We start from the raw sequence: 16,908 nt of genomic DNA on the forward strand, positions 1-16,908 counted from the left end.
TTTTTTTTAAAGTTCTGAAAACTCTGAGGTCTAGGTTTATAACTAGTTTTACTTTCACAAAGACGTTTATCGTGTGGTGATTGGTTATATGGAGAAAGAAAAATGATGGATAGGAACTGGGGGTTTAGTACATCAGATAGAAACAGCACGCATGCAACAATGAAAGCCTGCTCAGAAGAACATCCATTGAATTCTGCGTTCGTATCTTCGACCACCACATCACGAACCCAACATTTACACAGTATTTCAGTTAAACCTGTGCGATACCCATTCATATATCCAGTTTTTTGGAGCCTTGTCACACCTGCCATAAAGTTCTCTACACTGAACATACACCTGGGGACCCCTTAATGCAAGGGCGCAGGACTACAGCCACGCCACCGTGCCCCCCTGCCACCCATGTTTAATACATGCTTTAATGCAATTCATCGTGAAAAAGATATCAAGTATTTATCTTGGTATTCTGAATGTTCATAGAGCAGGAATATCATTAAGTCAATGTGCGGCAATCGCTGCCGACGCCTCTCGGTGCAAGAGGAAGTCAGTTTAAGAAGCACTTAGAGATTAACATCTGGGTCAGAGAACACTTAATATAAATCATTTAATGTGCTACATTAATTTATGACGGGGTTTGAGAAAATCTAGTAAATTAAACATTTTAAGATGAAGTTCAGTCTGTGACATTCTACTGACAAAATAAACTACGAGAATAAAGTGGAAATGTCGATAATAAAGTCAACATGTCAACTTTAATCTTGACGGAAATGTTGAGAATAAAGTGGAAATGTTGAGAATAAAGTCAACTTGATTATATCCTAGTAAAATTAACAACAAGCAGAGCAGGCACCCATTCAAACAAAAAAGGCTACACCTATTTCAGCATCTATTCTACAGTAGTAAGGTGCTTATTTGTAAATAATGGATTAAATAAACAGCATTTGGAAAAGCAGAATGAAAATCATGATGAAAATTTCAAAAACCATGTTTAAAAAAGAAAGAATAAATTATTCCCATGTAACATACATAAATGCTTAGTACATTCTAATACAAACCTTGCCTAAACATGCTAGGTTAGTACAAAAACCTGCAGCCACAGGGGGTCTCCAGGACTGAGTTGAAAAACCAGTAGTCTAAAAGTTACCCGTCCAAAGGCAGAGCAAGATACCTGCAATTATCGGAGGTCACATCAGAAGCAGCAGCACTAGTTTCTTTCCTGGACACTGGTTGCTTTTTTTCTGGATGCTCGGTTGATTGCTTACTGCTTCTGCATTTCATCATTTGTCCATCAGCTTGTGAGGTCCTTTTTACACTGCCAACCCTCCTTGGTGATTTGTCTTTCTTTTTCCGGGATATCATAATTTCTGTTTCTCCTGACATATGCTCCAGCATCTTTGAAAACTGCGTCTATGTTTTGTTAGTGCTCCACACAATGCAACACCCGCTCCACCATGGCACATTGAAATCTACAACAGAAATAAACAGAACCTCTTTTTAAATCATTTGAAACACATGGCAATGTGTTAGAACATCGTCTGTAAAAGAAAAGGCAAATAAACTGGTATATTAACAAAAAGTTTCCAATGATTTGGAAGGCAATTTTATCCTTGTGAAGTGCTGAAGATAAATAAATTTAAATGTGGCAATGGCAAAAGTTTTGCTCCCTAGTTAGTACTTAGGAATACAACCTTTGGCAAAAATCACAGCTGACAAAAAGTTTCTGTAATGTGGAAAAACATACATATGAGTGCGGCTGACATTGGTGGCTGCATGAAACACCATGGGACTGGGGGACAGAACAGGGAGAACTACTACGGTTTTATTTTTAACTCTTAAACTATTGCTAAAGTCCATCAATAAGAAGGGCTTAGACAGTTCCCGTTTTCACAGATGACTATAGTAAAACTCCCAACGGTTCTTACACAGCTTCATATTTTAATTATCACTATAATCGTTGACGATCATCGTGTTTTTATAAGACATGGTTTGCGCTAAGGCACATTCAAGCATTTGTTAAAATAAAAAATAAATAAATAAAAAATGTACGTAATCGTGCCTGCCATAGTATGGAAACTCGGCATCTAGCGCTTTACTATGACTACGGCGGAAGGCAGCGATTGCGGTTCAGAGCTTTTTCATCCACCGAACAGGCATTATTCAATGATTCAGTAAAGTAATTATTACCAGAGGACATTTTTTTTTTTTTTAGCAATTTTAGTCCCGGCCGTATCGCTTATGCCAGGAACTTTTTTTTCCGAACCGCGTGTTCACGTCTCAGTAAAGATTACAGAGCCTTTTACCTTCCGTAAAATTACGTAAATATAATGGCAAGTTAATCTTGTCATGTACGAATGTCAATAAAATTCTGTTATTTGAGCTGTTTGGACGGGACTAAAAGTAGGGGTCCTCCGGTAATGATTAACTTTACCTCCTGGTGTTAGGTCCTATTAAGGTATTACTAGTTTAAATCGGAAGTATGAACCTATTTTTGGTTTCTGAAAAATATTTTGGGGAAATGATCTGAAGATGCTGCCCTATCTTAAGAACATGCAGAAAGAAAGTGATGCAGCAGAAGGGAGAAAACACACCGAACTGAGTAAGTCATCTTCCAGACAATCACCAGCTATACAGCGATTTCAACTCATTGCTGTTTAACTTTCTAACTGCTCATCAGAATGAAATTGAACAAGTATTTTAATGCATACGTATTGTACCGATGTTTGTGTTACCCGTGTGTCCGTGTTGTTTACTGCGCCGGGTGGCCCACCTAGTATATTTTGTTCATTTGAATCGCTTTTACACGTCTTTAAACAGGCTACGTTAACGTATAGCTTATGAATCATCCAAGAGTTGAACTTCAATAAAAGAAACTTACATAAATAAATACATATTTTGGAATATAGTGATCTAACTGGACAATGTGATGTGTATTTTAAATAACGTTATCAGAGTTTGAGATTCAGCGCCAGATTGTGGGTGTTCCACACAAAGTTAGTAATACCTGCAAATTTCGGATTTTTAAAGTGATAATTTCACACTCACATTTATTTGGTATGCAATCTCTCTTGCTTGTTGCAAAAAAAAACGACGTTTTAATCACTATTTTATAACTCTGCCTTATTTGTTATTTACGTCTTGTTAAGATTGTGTGCACAAGATGTCACAACGCGTTGCAGCTGCTCTTGATTGATTCACAGAGGTAATCAGTGAGCCGAGGTCAATGACGGAGCGTGCAGTGCCCTCTGTTTGAAGAAACACAACTAAACTTTCCTAAAGTGAAGGCTATATATATATAAAGTGAAGGCTATATATATATAATATCAATACAAAAACATTAAGGAAACTGTCTTAGATTACTTAGTGAATTCGTACTCAATGTACCTCTTTTTTATTGGACAAACTGCTACCAGTCTGCAGCTGCACTGTTAATAAACTTAAAGATTCTTTCAATCGTCGTTTTTTCCAAATGTACGTGGTGGATTGACTGCCTTTAACACTGAAACTAATTCTTTATTTATTTGTCACATACATAGTTATACAGGACATGGTCAAAGCGCTGGGTCAGCCATTGTACAGCGCCCCTGGAGCAATTGAAGGTTAAGGGCCTTGCTCAAGGGCCCAGCAGAGTAGCATCTCTTTTAGCAGTGACAGGGATTCGAACCGACAACCTTCAGAATGCCAGCGCAGATCCTTAGCCTCAGAGCCAAAGAAAAAAAGATAATAAAACTCAAAAAATGGCGAACAATACTCAAAGATAACTTTCAAGAAATTCGCTGCTACCTCTCTAACTCTTAAAAGATGGATAACCCAGCAGAAAAATTAGGACATGGTTGGGCACCATTCCCTGTGATACCACAATTCACCTTTATATTCTGGTATGGTTTTATAGAAATGTCCTTTGGTTTTTTGACAGTAGTTTGTGGTAATCTAGAAGAAAATAAGTTTCCTGGCAAAGTCATTTTTATTCATAAATCCACTTACTGCAGTTCAAAAGGAACAGAACGCGAGAGTCTATCCTGGCAGTACTGGGCACAATGCAGGAAAAGGGCCTCTGCATGGTACAACTACGTCACAGGGTTCACTCACACACACATACTCTTGCACTGAAACTATTTAACCAAAGTAACAAGGCTTTGAGAAGATGTGAGGAAAACAGGAGTTGCCTATAAAAAACATACAAAAGACAAAAAACAAAAGGGAAAACCTGCAAACTCCACACAGACAATCAGGTGCTGGATTTAAGTAAAGTATACTGGATTGGTAAAGTAGCAGTGCCAATTAATCAATAATACAGTGCCTCCCTAAACTAAAGACACAGTAATTATATTTTAATATCTCAAATTCTTAAATTAACAGCATTCACAATACTGACTACTTAACTACCTTAAGGCGGCAAAACATTATACTCCAACAGGAAAAACAGTACAGTATGGATCAATCTTGTGAATTTTTATCCTACTAATTTATTATATGTAAATACTGTAAAAAATATAGTACATTACGTTTTTGGAATTTTGGGATCAATTTGGTACAGAAATATCAGTTCTTGCAACATCACTAGTGCATAATAGAATTTTAGGCATATAGCCACAATTAGTTTGGTTGAAACCTGTGTGTGTTTCGTTGATGTATGCAAGATGCTGAACAGCTGAAAAAAGAGAGAAGAAATTAATGTAACACCACAAAGTGTAGATGGTCTATCAGATATTAACCCATAACATTAGCAGTTTTCAAGAGCAGCTATATTCATTCATTCAGGCTATCCCAAATGTGCTAAATTTTATTACATATGTATAATTAGTAGCTGCGCAGACAGAAGTGAAAACGTTTTGCTGAAATTTCAAGTCTCCCACATTTAATTTATCTTTCACAGCCATTTCCTCAACCAGAAGAGGGTCCCACTGATGTGAGGAATGGGCCATGCATCAGAGTTACCAGGAAGTCATATACAATCCAGCAACCAGTTTAGCATCGACTGTTCAGTGTCAGTAGGCACACCATTTAAACTGAGACTTATGAGGGTAAATCAGACAAAGTAAATATGCTGACATTTTTACATTTGAATTTACAATACAGGAAACTGAATACATACAGGAGTTTACACCCAAAGTACAGTACTTTGTTTGTTTTTTTTATAAAGAGATTTAAATAACTGGTGCCCGTTTGATTTCTTTACATGTGTTTATATACTTTCAATATTACTATATTATATTTCAGAAATTTATCTAAGATTGTACATGGTTATTACCAACTAGGCATAAATTCTTGAGGTTTAATTATGCCCATTTGTAATATCTGACATTAAAATAAATTTAAAACATCTGAGACAGTGAATTTTTGTTTTTCAAAATGACTATATTCTCTATCAATACAAAAATTGGCGAAATGATTTCAATGTGTATTAGGGGTGTTTTTTTTTTTTTTATAATGACATTTTAACAATAATGCAATAGTGATAATACCGAACACCATAAAAATTTTGATGTGAAATTTGTTTCTCCATCGTTAATGACTAATCAACACATCTGATACCACTGGTGTCATCGTTTACTGTAAACTAGGGCAATTTCCTTTCACCCATACTTATTTTAACTATATGAGCTCTGTGAGGGACTGTCATCCTTCAGAAGTACTGTATATACAGTAGGCACCTGCGAGGTTGCGGTTCAGAGTTCGCGGCCTCAGTCGTTCGTGGATTGTTCCTTACAACCTAACTAATAATTGTTAGCTGAAACCGCCAATATTCTCCACAATTTTTATGCCTTTTCTCGTGGCAATACTGTACTGTAGAGAGAACAGGAAGCAACTGTAGAGGAAAATGCAGCTTGGGATGGTGAAAATAGCCAATAGAAGTTGAAACTGCAACCCCCAGCACTCCCTGCAGTAGCTCTGATTGGTCTTCTGCTGAGGGTGCAGGGGCTGTTGGGTTCAAAGGATCTTAGCACGGCTTTTAAAAAGGGGGCCGATGACCAATAGCAAAAAAAAAAAAGTTTTTGTAATTTGTGTTTCAAGTTCCTGTCTCTCTGCCTGCCTTCTGTTGGGTTACCTGTACTTATTTGTTTTGTCCTGGATCGTTTCATGGTTGGCATCTGTATTGTCTGCTGTGTACATGAGGACTATAAGTAGATTCATGGCCATCCTGTGAAGAAAGGAGCGCTCCTGAACCCGTTCACCTGTCTTACCATTTCAGGAACTACCGGTAAGACTATCTTTACATTCCCATTCAACGTACAGATCTCTGGACTATCTATTTTCATCATTACATTTCATCCTTTGCCGTTTTTTATGGACTTTTCTGTGTGTGTTTTGTTTGTGCTTTGTTGTATTTAATATGTAATCGCCGTAAGGGGAACAGGGGTGGTATCGTTGTTTTTGTTTTACATTCTTTATTTGCTGTTTGATTACCATTTTGCTTTGTTTTTGTCTCCGTTTATGAATGCGTATGGGTCGGGCCAAGGCTGGGTGTGTCCCTGTAATCTCCACCATAAAAATAAATAAATGTGAAACTTATCGGCACCGGACTACTACAACGTTATTCATTTCTCCTTGCCGCTGATTTACTGCTGCCCTGTGACACATCTCCAGCTGAGCGTTCTTGTGTTTTTCCGTTTTGTTCTTCTTAAAGCCCCAAGATGCAGCCGAAACGCCCTGCACCTTAAGACTTCTGGCAATGAAAATGCGCTTGCATGAATTACAGTACATATAGTGGTAACATCGGTATTTTACATTCTAGCACTGCAGGTGACATATCAGTACAGTACAGTATACTGGTTTACCTTTACATTCTTTTTTTAGGTAATGTATTAAGCGGAGTTTGAAATGAAATTAAAGTGTTTTAGGGGCATATTTAGGGTTTAAACTATAAAAATAGGCATTTTTTTTAACCACTTCCAAAATTCACTGTATTTCACAATTAATGGGTGCTCTAGGAACGTAACCCCCGCCAATTTCGGGGGTGTACTGTATTCTATCTAATATGTTTTATGCTTCTCCTCATGTGCTGGGAATAAATAGTGCTTAAATTCACTCTGTTGATTATCTTAGGTATATTACATGACAGTAGCCAGCTAGGAGCCTTTGAATACTTTTTTCCCCCCACTTTCACTTGTGGATTGCTTCTTGCTGTGATATATTCTGAGGCTGTCTGATGTGCACAGCATGTTTAATATCTACTCACAGATATTCAATGATGTTCAGGTCTAGGGACTCTGAAAGCAACTCCACAAATTTCACCTTGAGGTACACTTCATAGTAAATTTTGAAGTATATTTAGGATCGTTGTCTTGTTGTAGAAGCCATCCTTTTTCAGCTTTAGTTTCCTCCCCAGAATTCTTCTCAAGGAAGAAAAAAAACTTTACACTAAGTTCCTGCATAAACAGACGCATAAAAGCCTTATGTTCTATGTTAAAACTATAGATTACAGCTGCACCCTGTTAATTTTTTATTGACAAAATGACATTCTAGCAGTAAAATACTAAAATAAATAAAATTAGCTTAGTATGTATAAATACCTTAAGTAATAAAATATGTACAGAAACTTTTTATCTACAATATATATGGCATCAAAAATTAAAATACTGTATTTTATAATTACAAGCTCTCATATGGTTTAATTTCTTTTGTATTAACTTACATAAACATACTTACATAAAACCAATACTTAATTTAAAAAAGTAATTTTCACCATTTGTCTAACATGTATATACATTTTCAAACACTCATTCAGTGAATTGATAGTGGCAGTTAAACACTCCTTTAATGTAAATATACATGCACTTATCTTATTTTGCACTACACTTTGCTATTAAAATATACATTTACTATATACAGTGGAACCTCGGGTCACAAACGTCTCAGACCACGTACAAATTGGGTTACGACCAAAAAGTTTGCCAAACTTTTGCATCTGTTCATGACCACACACTCGGGTGACGAACAAGCCAGTTTCCCTTCTGGTTCGTACTCGCCGATTTCCGCACGTGTTTAGACTCTCCCTGTGCAGCGAGCGAGCGAGAGAGAGAGCGCGAGAAGGCAGTTAAAGAATGCACCGGGCTTGTTTTTAAAGAGACTAATCGTTTTAATCTCGTATTTAATGAAGACTTTTTTCTATTGGATTTTAACCTCCACTTCACTTCTGTTTTTATGGGATCATTTATTTATTGAAGGATTCTGAAAGCACTGCACTTTATTTTATTTGGACTTTGTTTTTGATTGTTGTTTTGTTGATTTTAATAAAAGCACTTGGCACTTTTTGCACCATCCGATTGCTCCATTGTAGTGCCTCACTGTCGTGCTCATCGGTAACATTACAGACGGTGATGGGTTTATGGGCTTCCCGGAAGCAAGATGGGAGCATGCAGCGATCCTGCATCGTCACAGATTTTACCTCAAAACTGTAATCTCCTCTCCACCCAGTTCCTTCTCACTTCCTTCCTGCCAGAACTCGACTCATGCAAGGTTAGATTTCTTGGTTGTTTATGGTTAGATTTTGTATAAATTACGGATTACTCAAATGTTCATTTTTTTCCTTGTGCTTAAAACTCATTAAAAAAAGTGTTTACAGAGAGCGGTACGTAAGGCTATAGCGTGAACTCTTGCAATTGTAGTTTTCTCTGTTCAAGGTTTTCTCAGTTTTATTCATTGTTCTTACATTTACAGTAATCCCTCGCTATATCGCGCTTCGACTTTCGCAGGCTTCACTCTATCGCGGATTTTATATGTAAGCATATCTAAATATATAACGCGGATTTTTCGCTGCTTCGTGGGTTCTGAGGACAATGGGTATTTTTACTTCCAGTACATGCTTCCTCAGCTGGTTTGCCCAGTTAATTTCATTCAAGGGACGCTATTGGCGGATGGCTGAGAAGCTAACCAATCGGAGCACGAGGTTAAGTTCCTGTGTGCTGAATGGCTCAGTGACAGAGCGTTGAATTTGATTCTGTGGCGTTAACCAGGAAGTCTCGTCTCGCTCATTCAGCATCAATGCGTTTCTCTGTGTAAAGAATTAACTTTTGTGTTTATCTTTGTGCATAGTCAAGCCCTTCATTGTGGCTCCAAAATGATCTGCTCCTGCTCCTGGGGCCGCGCCCAAGCGCCAACAGAAGATGGTAACAATTGCCGAAAAGGTAAATGTCTTGGATATGTTGAAGGAAGGGAAAAGCTACACCGCTGTAGGACGCCATTACGGCATCAATGAGGCTACGATTCTTTTTATTTAAAAAGTAGGAAAGGAATACAAGATCTACGGCCGCAGTGTCCTTTTAACCAGGGTGCAAAAAGAGTTGTAAGTAAATGTAATAAGGCAGTAGTCTGGATGGAATCTGCTTTAGGGATTTGGATTGAAGAAGAACAACAGCGGTGTCACAGTCGTCTGAACAGGCTCCTTTAGAAGGGCTGTAACGCTGTCCTTTGTTGTGCAGTAAAACTAAACTCATCGTTATCGGACAAGTCATCGTGTCATTGTTGGTGAGTAGCCATAATTTTCTACTTACAGTACTTAGTACATGTACGTACGTTTAGTGTCACTGTACACACATTTACTGTATACAATTTTTCTTGCATTGTACGTATTTATTGCTGGTGGCCTGTCTATTGTAATGGCTGTAACATATGTGATATCGGAGATACTCGATATCTTTAAAATAATATTTAGGTTTTACTGTATATAAACAGTGTGTTTACATACATAATTTCAATGAATCTTACCTAATAACTAAGAGAAGGGTTTATGCTGTATAACTGTTAAGGGAATATTTATAAACAGTTTGGGAGAGTTTAGAAGGGCTTAAAATATATAAAAATAACCATACAAACATATGGTTTCTACTTCGCGGATTTTCACCTATCACGGGGGGGTCTGGAACGCAACCCCCGCGACCGAGGAGGGATTACTGTAGTTCAGTATTACACTGTGCATTCTATGGTATAATTAACTGTTTTTGTGCTTAAAAATCCAGATTTACATACAATCCTATGGGGGAAGTTCTACTGTATTTATACAGCTGTTTTTATATATAAACAGTTTATACCAGTTAGACATTACTAGTGTTTGAGGTACAATTATAAATATGGATTACCATTGTAATTATGAGGTACTTGTTTCTTACTTATGACTCACACAAACAAATAATAAACACAGATCAAACCTTTAAAAAGGCCACAAATCTATCAAATGTCAAATGATGTTTATCAGAAAGATACAAGCCTAACATGCTTAACAACTTTACAAATTTTGCTGTTAAGATAACAAGCCTATTGTTTGCTAAGCAACAACTTCAAATTCTTTTTATCTTTTCTTTTTCTCATTGGAAACGTGAGCTGCTGAACTAAACACAAGCTCAAACACCTTCTAAACTCAGACAGTGTCTGCTTTAATTAAAGAACAAATTAAAGCCTGAATTCATTATAGTAGTTTCCTTACTGTTTGATTAACCGCACAGGATGACTCCTTCGATTCGTTTTTCTCAGGTTATTACTCCACTTTATTTTATGTGAAGGGTAATATATTGGTCTACATTCTCTCTGGTAAAGTCTGCCTTGCGCCACTCTGTTTACAGGAAGTTTGGATTAAACAAAAAAAAAAAAAAAAGGTAATCATTGATTACTTACAAAACTATATTTTATTATTGTTTTTATTTTTATGTATTCTCTGCTCTATTTTTTAAATAGGTCCTCTTTAAAAAGACTGACTTCAATAACAAAATGATTTTCCATCAACCTTCAGTATTCTGTAATTCAAATCAAAAGTGAAATTAAATTTATTTTGGGCCTTATATTCAGCATTTGATCCAGGTGTCTACTGAAATACGGCTTTGAAAAAAAAAAACTTCCATTTTGTTGCATCACTGATAGTGATGAGTGAACCCTGTTGAATTCACTTTGCCTTAATTTTGGGGAAAACATGGAAATGTTTGCAAACTGCACTGAAGCCAATTGGGAAGGAGGTAGTACACTAGGTTTTGAAAAGGATTGTATATGTGCAATAGTCTTTTTCCTAGCCCTCATGGACACTTAAAAGTTTAACTATTATACTAGACTGGTTATTATGACCAAATATGTGATCTCAGTTAACACAGTGCCTCAAACATCAATGGACGCAGACAGAACAAATACCACAAACAAATTGCAACATACAGCAAAAAAATAAAATATAGATCAGTGCTCTCACATAGTTACAATCTTGGGGCACACATTGGCATGCCATAAACCAGAGGCAAGGAACTGGCTAGAGTTCTACGGTTTGAAGTTGCATCTCCGGGCACAGCAGGAATGTATTTTTTGTTTCCAGTGTATCTGGGCAGGTGCTTTTCACTTTCTTACCAAGATGAAAACACCCCTTATAAATAGTAAAACATCTTTTGTTTTTATTATTTCACAGTATTTCCTGTTTGGTGGGGTTAGGCTCCTTTAAGGCTGGTTTTAAATTGTTTGTTCTGGGTACAAGGCTAAATTGCATGCATAATTAAACAAGCAGTGCTGGCAAACAGGGATGTGTTATTTATCCAGTGGTAGCACTCGTAATATTGCAAGATTTATTTATTTTTCTTAAACATATAAAATGGAAATCTGGCAGGGTTTCTCAACCTTTGTGGCTTCAGGACCCGTTTTTACCTTTTTAAGTTCACCGATGACTCACATACAGCAACTGAATAGCCCAGGGGATTGAAACAACTGCAAGTGAAGAGACTAGTGCAGTTAGAGACTAGGAAAGGCATTGCAAAACACTTTCAAGCACAGCAGCAGAAATATTTTTTGTGCTTAAGATCCAGCTATGGCCATGTCTGCAACAATCTTGTGCTGTATTTGTCATACAGCGAAGTTGGAAGTTGCAATTGGGTCATTTGTGACCTCCATGTGTTTACACTTCCCAAGTGGGAAAGTAAATATGGATGTCCCCATGAAAGCTTATGTTTTAGCAACAAATGCTAACAAATAGTTCTATAGTCCGGATTGAAGAAGGAACCGCTGAACAACAAAGGCGCAAAAAGTATGCAATGTCTAAAAAATATTTTTATGCTCTTGGCCATGATACTATTCTTGGAAGCCGCAATTAGAAAAACTGTACAAAGCAACTACTGAGCAAAGTGTATGAACAGTAATACATATCAAACTAATATTGAGTTTTTCTGCAATATTCTCAATATTTAGTATTACGGATTGAGGTGATTCATGTAAAGAAAATTCTAATAATTAAATTAAACCTAAAAGGGTGTTACTCTATTTCCTGATCGCAGTGTATGACGCCATTTTGGATAGATGTCATAATCTGAAGTTGGATAAACTTTCTGAGTAGGAATTCAGAGTTTGACAAGTTTTCTTTCTGTCAGAAATTATAGGTTGAGAGATTTATTCGGATACAGCATTACAGTAGGCATGTGTGAAAGTTTTGTTCATGGTTGCTACAGTTCTGTGATGTCACACTGGCCTTGCAAAGCATCATAGGGTGCTTGGGGGGAAAAAAAATGTTGACTTGAGATGGCCGCACAGTGAATTTCCAGGAAAATATGCAACAAACACGGTTTCTAGCGAACACAGCATATTCGCTACGAAAAATGCTTTGGCAAGACTTGCAACAATAATAACTTAGAATAGATAAAGGCATTCTATGTAAATAAAAATTAAAATATATACATCATCCATAAAATAGAACATAGTTTTATATTCACTGAAAATAAAATGTTTGAGGAGCAGCAACTTCGTACATGGTAAATTTGCACCAACTCCATTCCTGTTTACCGTTTTATTTATTGCAAACTCATAGGTTGAAACAGAAAGTGCAGGAGATGCCTGCAGTTCCTTATCCGTCAATCTTACTCTCCTGAGCATTAAACAGTGTGTTATTGCAGTGATCTTTGCAAGAAACCAATTCAATAGGAATACAGCAGTAGTACTGCATTTTCTCCATGAGTGTAATCTATACTAATAAAAGGCAAAGCCCTCACTGACTGACTGACTGACTGACTGATCACTAATTCTCCAACTTCCCGTGTAGGTAGAAGGCTGAAATTTGGCAGGCTCAATCCTTACAGCTTACTTACAAAAGTTGGGCAGGTTTCATTTCGAAATTCTACACATAACGGTCATAACTGGAACCTACTTACGTACATATATACGGCCATAGCCTGCAGCTCGGTCGCCATGTGAGGCGGAGTTGCGTCCTTCATCATCACGCCTCCCATGTAATTGACTGCCTGCCCATATAAGGCCGTCCGTCAGCATTACACAATCGAGAAGGCAGCAAAAGAATATGAAGCGAGTGACACATACAAGCATATTCATAAGTGCAGCTACTGCGGAAACAAAGCACGGTGTAAACCTTAAGTTTAAATTAAGTTCATAGACAGGCTGCCACTGCCATTTGTCATGCTTACGACGAATACGATATTTGCGAGATACAAGTTTAATGAGAAGACGCAGGGTATAAACGAGACTTTTGATCACTTTGTAACGGAGTTAAAATTGATGGTGAAGGACTGTGCTTATGCAAACGAAGATGAGATGGTCAGGGATAGAATAGTCTTTGGCATAAACTCAGCTAAAGTGAGAGAGAAACTTAAGTGCCGGGTTTGAGCTAACATTAAATGAAGCAGTGGACATCGCAAGATCGCACAAGATAGCACAACCACAGCTGAGAACCTTCGATGCATGTACTCCGAGCGGCTCATGTGAACTGACTGTGAATGCAGTACGCACACAAAAAGCAAGACCTCCAAAGAGCGCTCAACAAAAAATGCATTACACAATTGAAAAGGCAGCAAAAGAATATGAAGCATGTGACGCATACAAGTATATTAATAAGTGCAGGTACTGCGGAAACAAAGCACACGTTGAAAAAAGTCAATGTCGAGCTAAAGGAAGACAGTGTAAAAAATGTGGTAAATTGAACCACTTTGCTAAAGTTTGCAGGACTGGGAAAGGTAAACCCATTCATGAAGTGTGTGATGTCTCAGATAAAGAGGAAGATGAGCCGTTTATTGATGCAGTAAGAAAGGAACAACCCTCTGTAGACATATCAATAGGAAAGCAAGGTGTAAAGCTTAAGTTTAAATTAAGTTCATAGACATGTTGCCGCTAAATATTCGCGGGCATAATCTACAACTTAATACCGAGAATGCCTGTTAAACATCTTAGATTCACGAGTACCGATTTGGGTAGTGAACACTTCGATGAATGAAACCCGTTATCCTTACAACTGTTGACAAACACGGAATAGAACTTGAACACAACACATCCTCCAAATACGAACCTGATTGAAAGAAATAATGATAATCAAATCCTTGATGACAGCAACACTCATAACAGTCACAAAGCAATTACATTGACAATCATGTTACGTTATTTTTAAAATGTTTCCTTTTCTTTTTCATAACTTTAACACACTACTTCTCTGCTGCAAAGCGCGGGTATTTTGCTAGTATGTACTATATTTCACAGAAGTAAAGAAGCCAAGGGTCCTCAGGATTGCTTGTTAGCCTTTCTAGGTTTATGGTCATCATTTTTTTTATTCTCAGATAACTAAAAGTTGGCCTAAAAAACTAAAAAGTTTTTATTATATTATATATATATAAATTATTTTTATATATATATATATATATACACACACACACAGGTGTGAAAAACTATTTGCCCCCTTCCTGATTTCTTATTCTTTTGCATGTTTGTCACACAAAATGTTTCTGATCAACAAACATCAAGGGGGCAATTACTTTTTCACACAGGGCCATGTAGGTTTGGATTTTTTTCTCCCTAAATAATAAAAACCATCATTTAAAAACTGCATTTTGTGTTTACTTGTGTTATATTTGACTAATGGTTAAATGTGTTTGATGATCAGAAACATTTTGTGTGACAAACATGCAAAAGAATAAGAAATCAGGAAGGGGGCAAATAGTTTTTCACACCACTGTATATATATATATGCCGATTCAGTCGCCACATTTAAATCTCGCCTAAAAACGCACTTCTTCACATTGGCTTTTAATTCTTAACCCGTTTCATTTTCCACTTGCCTTTTGCTATTTTCTCTATTTTATTTGGTCCCCTGACCTGTTTTTAGTATCTCTGTTTTAATTCTCTCTTAATGTTTGTTTTAATATTTTGCTTTTAGTCCTGCTTGTTGTAACTGTACAGCGCTTTGGTCAGTTGTAATGCTGTGTTTTTAAGCACTCAACAAATAAATATGGTATATATAAATAAACAAATCTATGTACAGTACTGCATTCACTACCTGTCAGAAGCAAACAAGAGTGAATAGAAAGCTTTAAAACAGCTTGATTGATTTATGAATTTCTTTCATGCCTGTTTGGAACAAGGGTGTCAGCAAAAACAATCAAGAATGTTTGCACCACCTAGTGGGGCCACCTCCCCCAACCCAGTCTGCTTCTGGCACACACTGAGGTACAGCAAGCAAATGCTGAAGTTAAAGAAATTGTTGACTGAAATGCAGTATCTATTTAGCAAACTTGCAAATAATGGGATCTCAATTAGTTCAGAATGCAGCTCTGAAGCACTTCATTCTTCAAAATAGTTTTCATCATTATTATGCTCACAGCAAGAAAGGCAATTCGATAAAATGTTTGCTGCCATATTTTAGCATATTCTTCCAGTTTTGTAATCCCAGGAAGAGCAGCAAAGAAAAAAAAAGATAATTAGGATCCTGAAAAACAAAAAGATGCCATATGTAATGGCACACTCTCTCTGACACACTAACAAAGAGTACTTTTAGCCAAGTAATTATTCAGCAGAATTATATCAAGAAATGGCCAAGTGGGAATTTTCTTTCTTTTGAATTTTCTTGCTTTATAGTCTTTCCATTGTGTTCAGACCATACTAGACATACATAGTTTATATTTTTTCGGCACTTGAATGCACCTCACTTCTCATTCAAACCAAGCACACAAACTCAGCTTCGTGGTACATGTACATTGTACATTCGCACAACAAGCTACCTTATGTTTGGCTTGGACAGATTCCAGCCTGTCCCACTCAATTTGTGCCACAGCTATGCTTGACTCCACGTCCATCTTGGACAAGCTATGACCTTTCCCCACACGCTTAGCTGACACCTCAGCAAGTTCGCCGATATAATAAAACTGCTAGGAAGTCTTTAGGTTGTTTTTTCTCCTGAAGGCCACATGCAGCCATAATTTAAAGAGCTTCTGTAAAAAGGCAAATTTCCTTCCGTGAACAAATAAAGATCTGTCTAATTGCACAAAATAAAATCTGAAATGTCTGGCAAAATCTATAGACTTTAAAAGTAGATTAAGAAAAAAAAAAGAAAAAAAAAGGGGGAGATGATTAGAATATAGAATATGATTAATATCTGGGGTTGCGCAAATAAACATATACTAATCACAATTATAATTACACCTGGCTCAATATACCAATTGTGGACAGTGAAGATTAAGTTCTCCCTTTCGCTCAGCAATCAAGCTTTATCAACTGCAAGCTGCTCTAAACAGCAAGTGAGTGTTGTAATCAGGTGCAGACACGTATCAAACATTAAAATGCATTTTTTTACAAGTCTGACCCCAAACATCATCGTTGAAACAGTATGCATAGATTTTCTTTTATCTTTACAGCAGCTACCAGAAAAATTGAGAAGGTTGAACATAGATTACATGACACTTTAAATGTTTAAGTACCAAAATTAAGAGAATTGTCCATAATTTTAAAATACACTGCTCAAAATAATTAAAGAGACACTTAATCATCAAAGTCTAACACCAAGTCAACGAAGCTTCAACAATATCAATCAATCTGTTCAGTTAGGAAGAAGAATCGATTGTGAATCAACGTCTCCTGCTTCAGTGCAAATGAAAGTGACAACAGGTGCACGACCCCCAAAAAGGGAATGGTTTTGCAGGTGGTGGCCACAGACAATTGCTCTTTCCTAATCCTCCTTGATTGACT

At 36.9% G+C, this 16,908-nt stretch overlaps 1 protein-coding gene across 3 annotated transcripts in view; it reads right to left on the reverse strand.

Moving 5' to 3' along the window:
- Positions 1-16,908, reverse strand: part of nadkb (NAD kinase b) — an 84,147-nt gene that overhangs the window by 55,134 nt on the left and 12,105 nt on the right. For all 3 annotated transcript variants that reach the window (XM_039761146.1, XM_039761127.1, XM_039761138.1), the window contains exon 2: positions 1,166-1,463. In XM_039761146.1, the coding sequence (XP_039617080.1) occupies positions 1,166-1,389 (224 nt within the window). In that variant the 5' untranslated portion in view covers positions 1,390-1,463. The remainder of the gene's footprint in view (positions 1-1,165; positions 1,464-16,908) is intronic.

This window comes from Polypterus senegalus, chromosome 1 (assembly GCF_016835505.1).
Source record: "Polypterus senegalus isolate Bchr_013 chromosome 1, ASM1683550v1, whole genome shotgun sequence".
NCBI lineage: Eukaryota > Metazoa > Chordata > Cladistia > Polypteriformes > Polypteridae > Polypterus > Polypterus senegalus.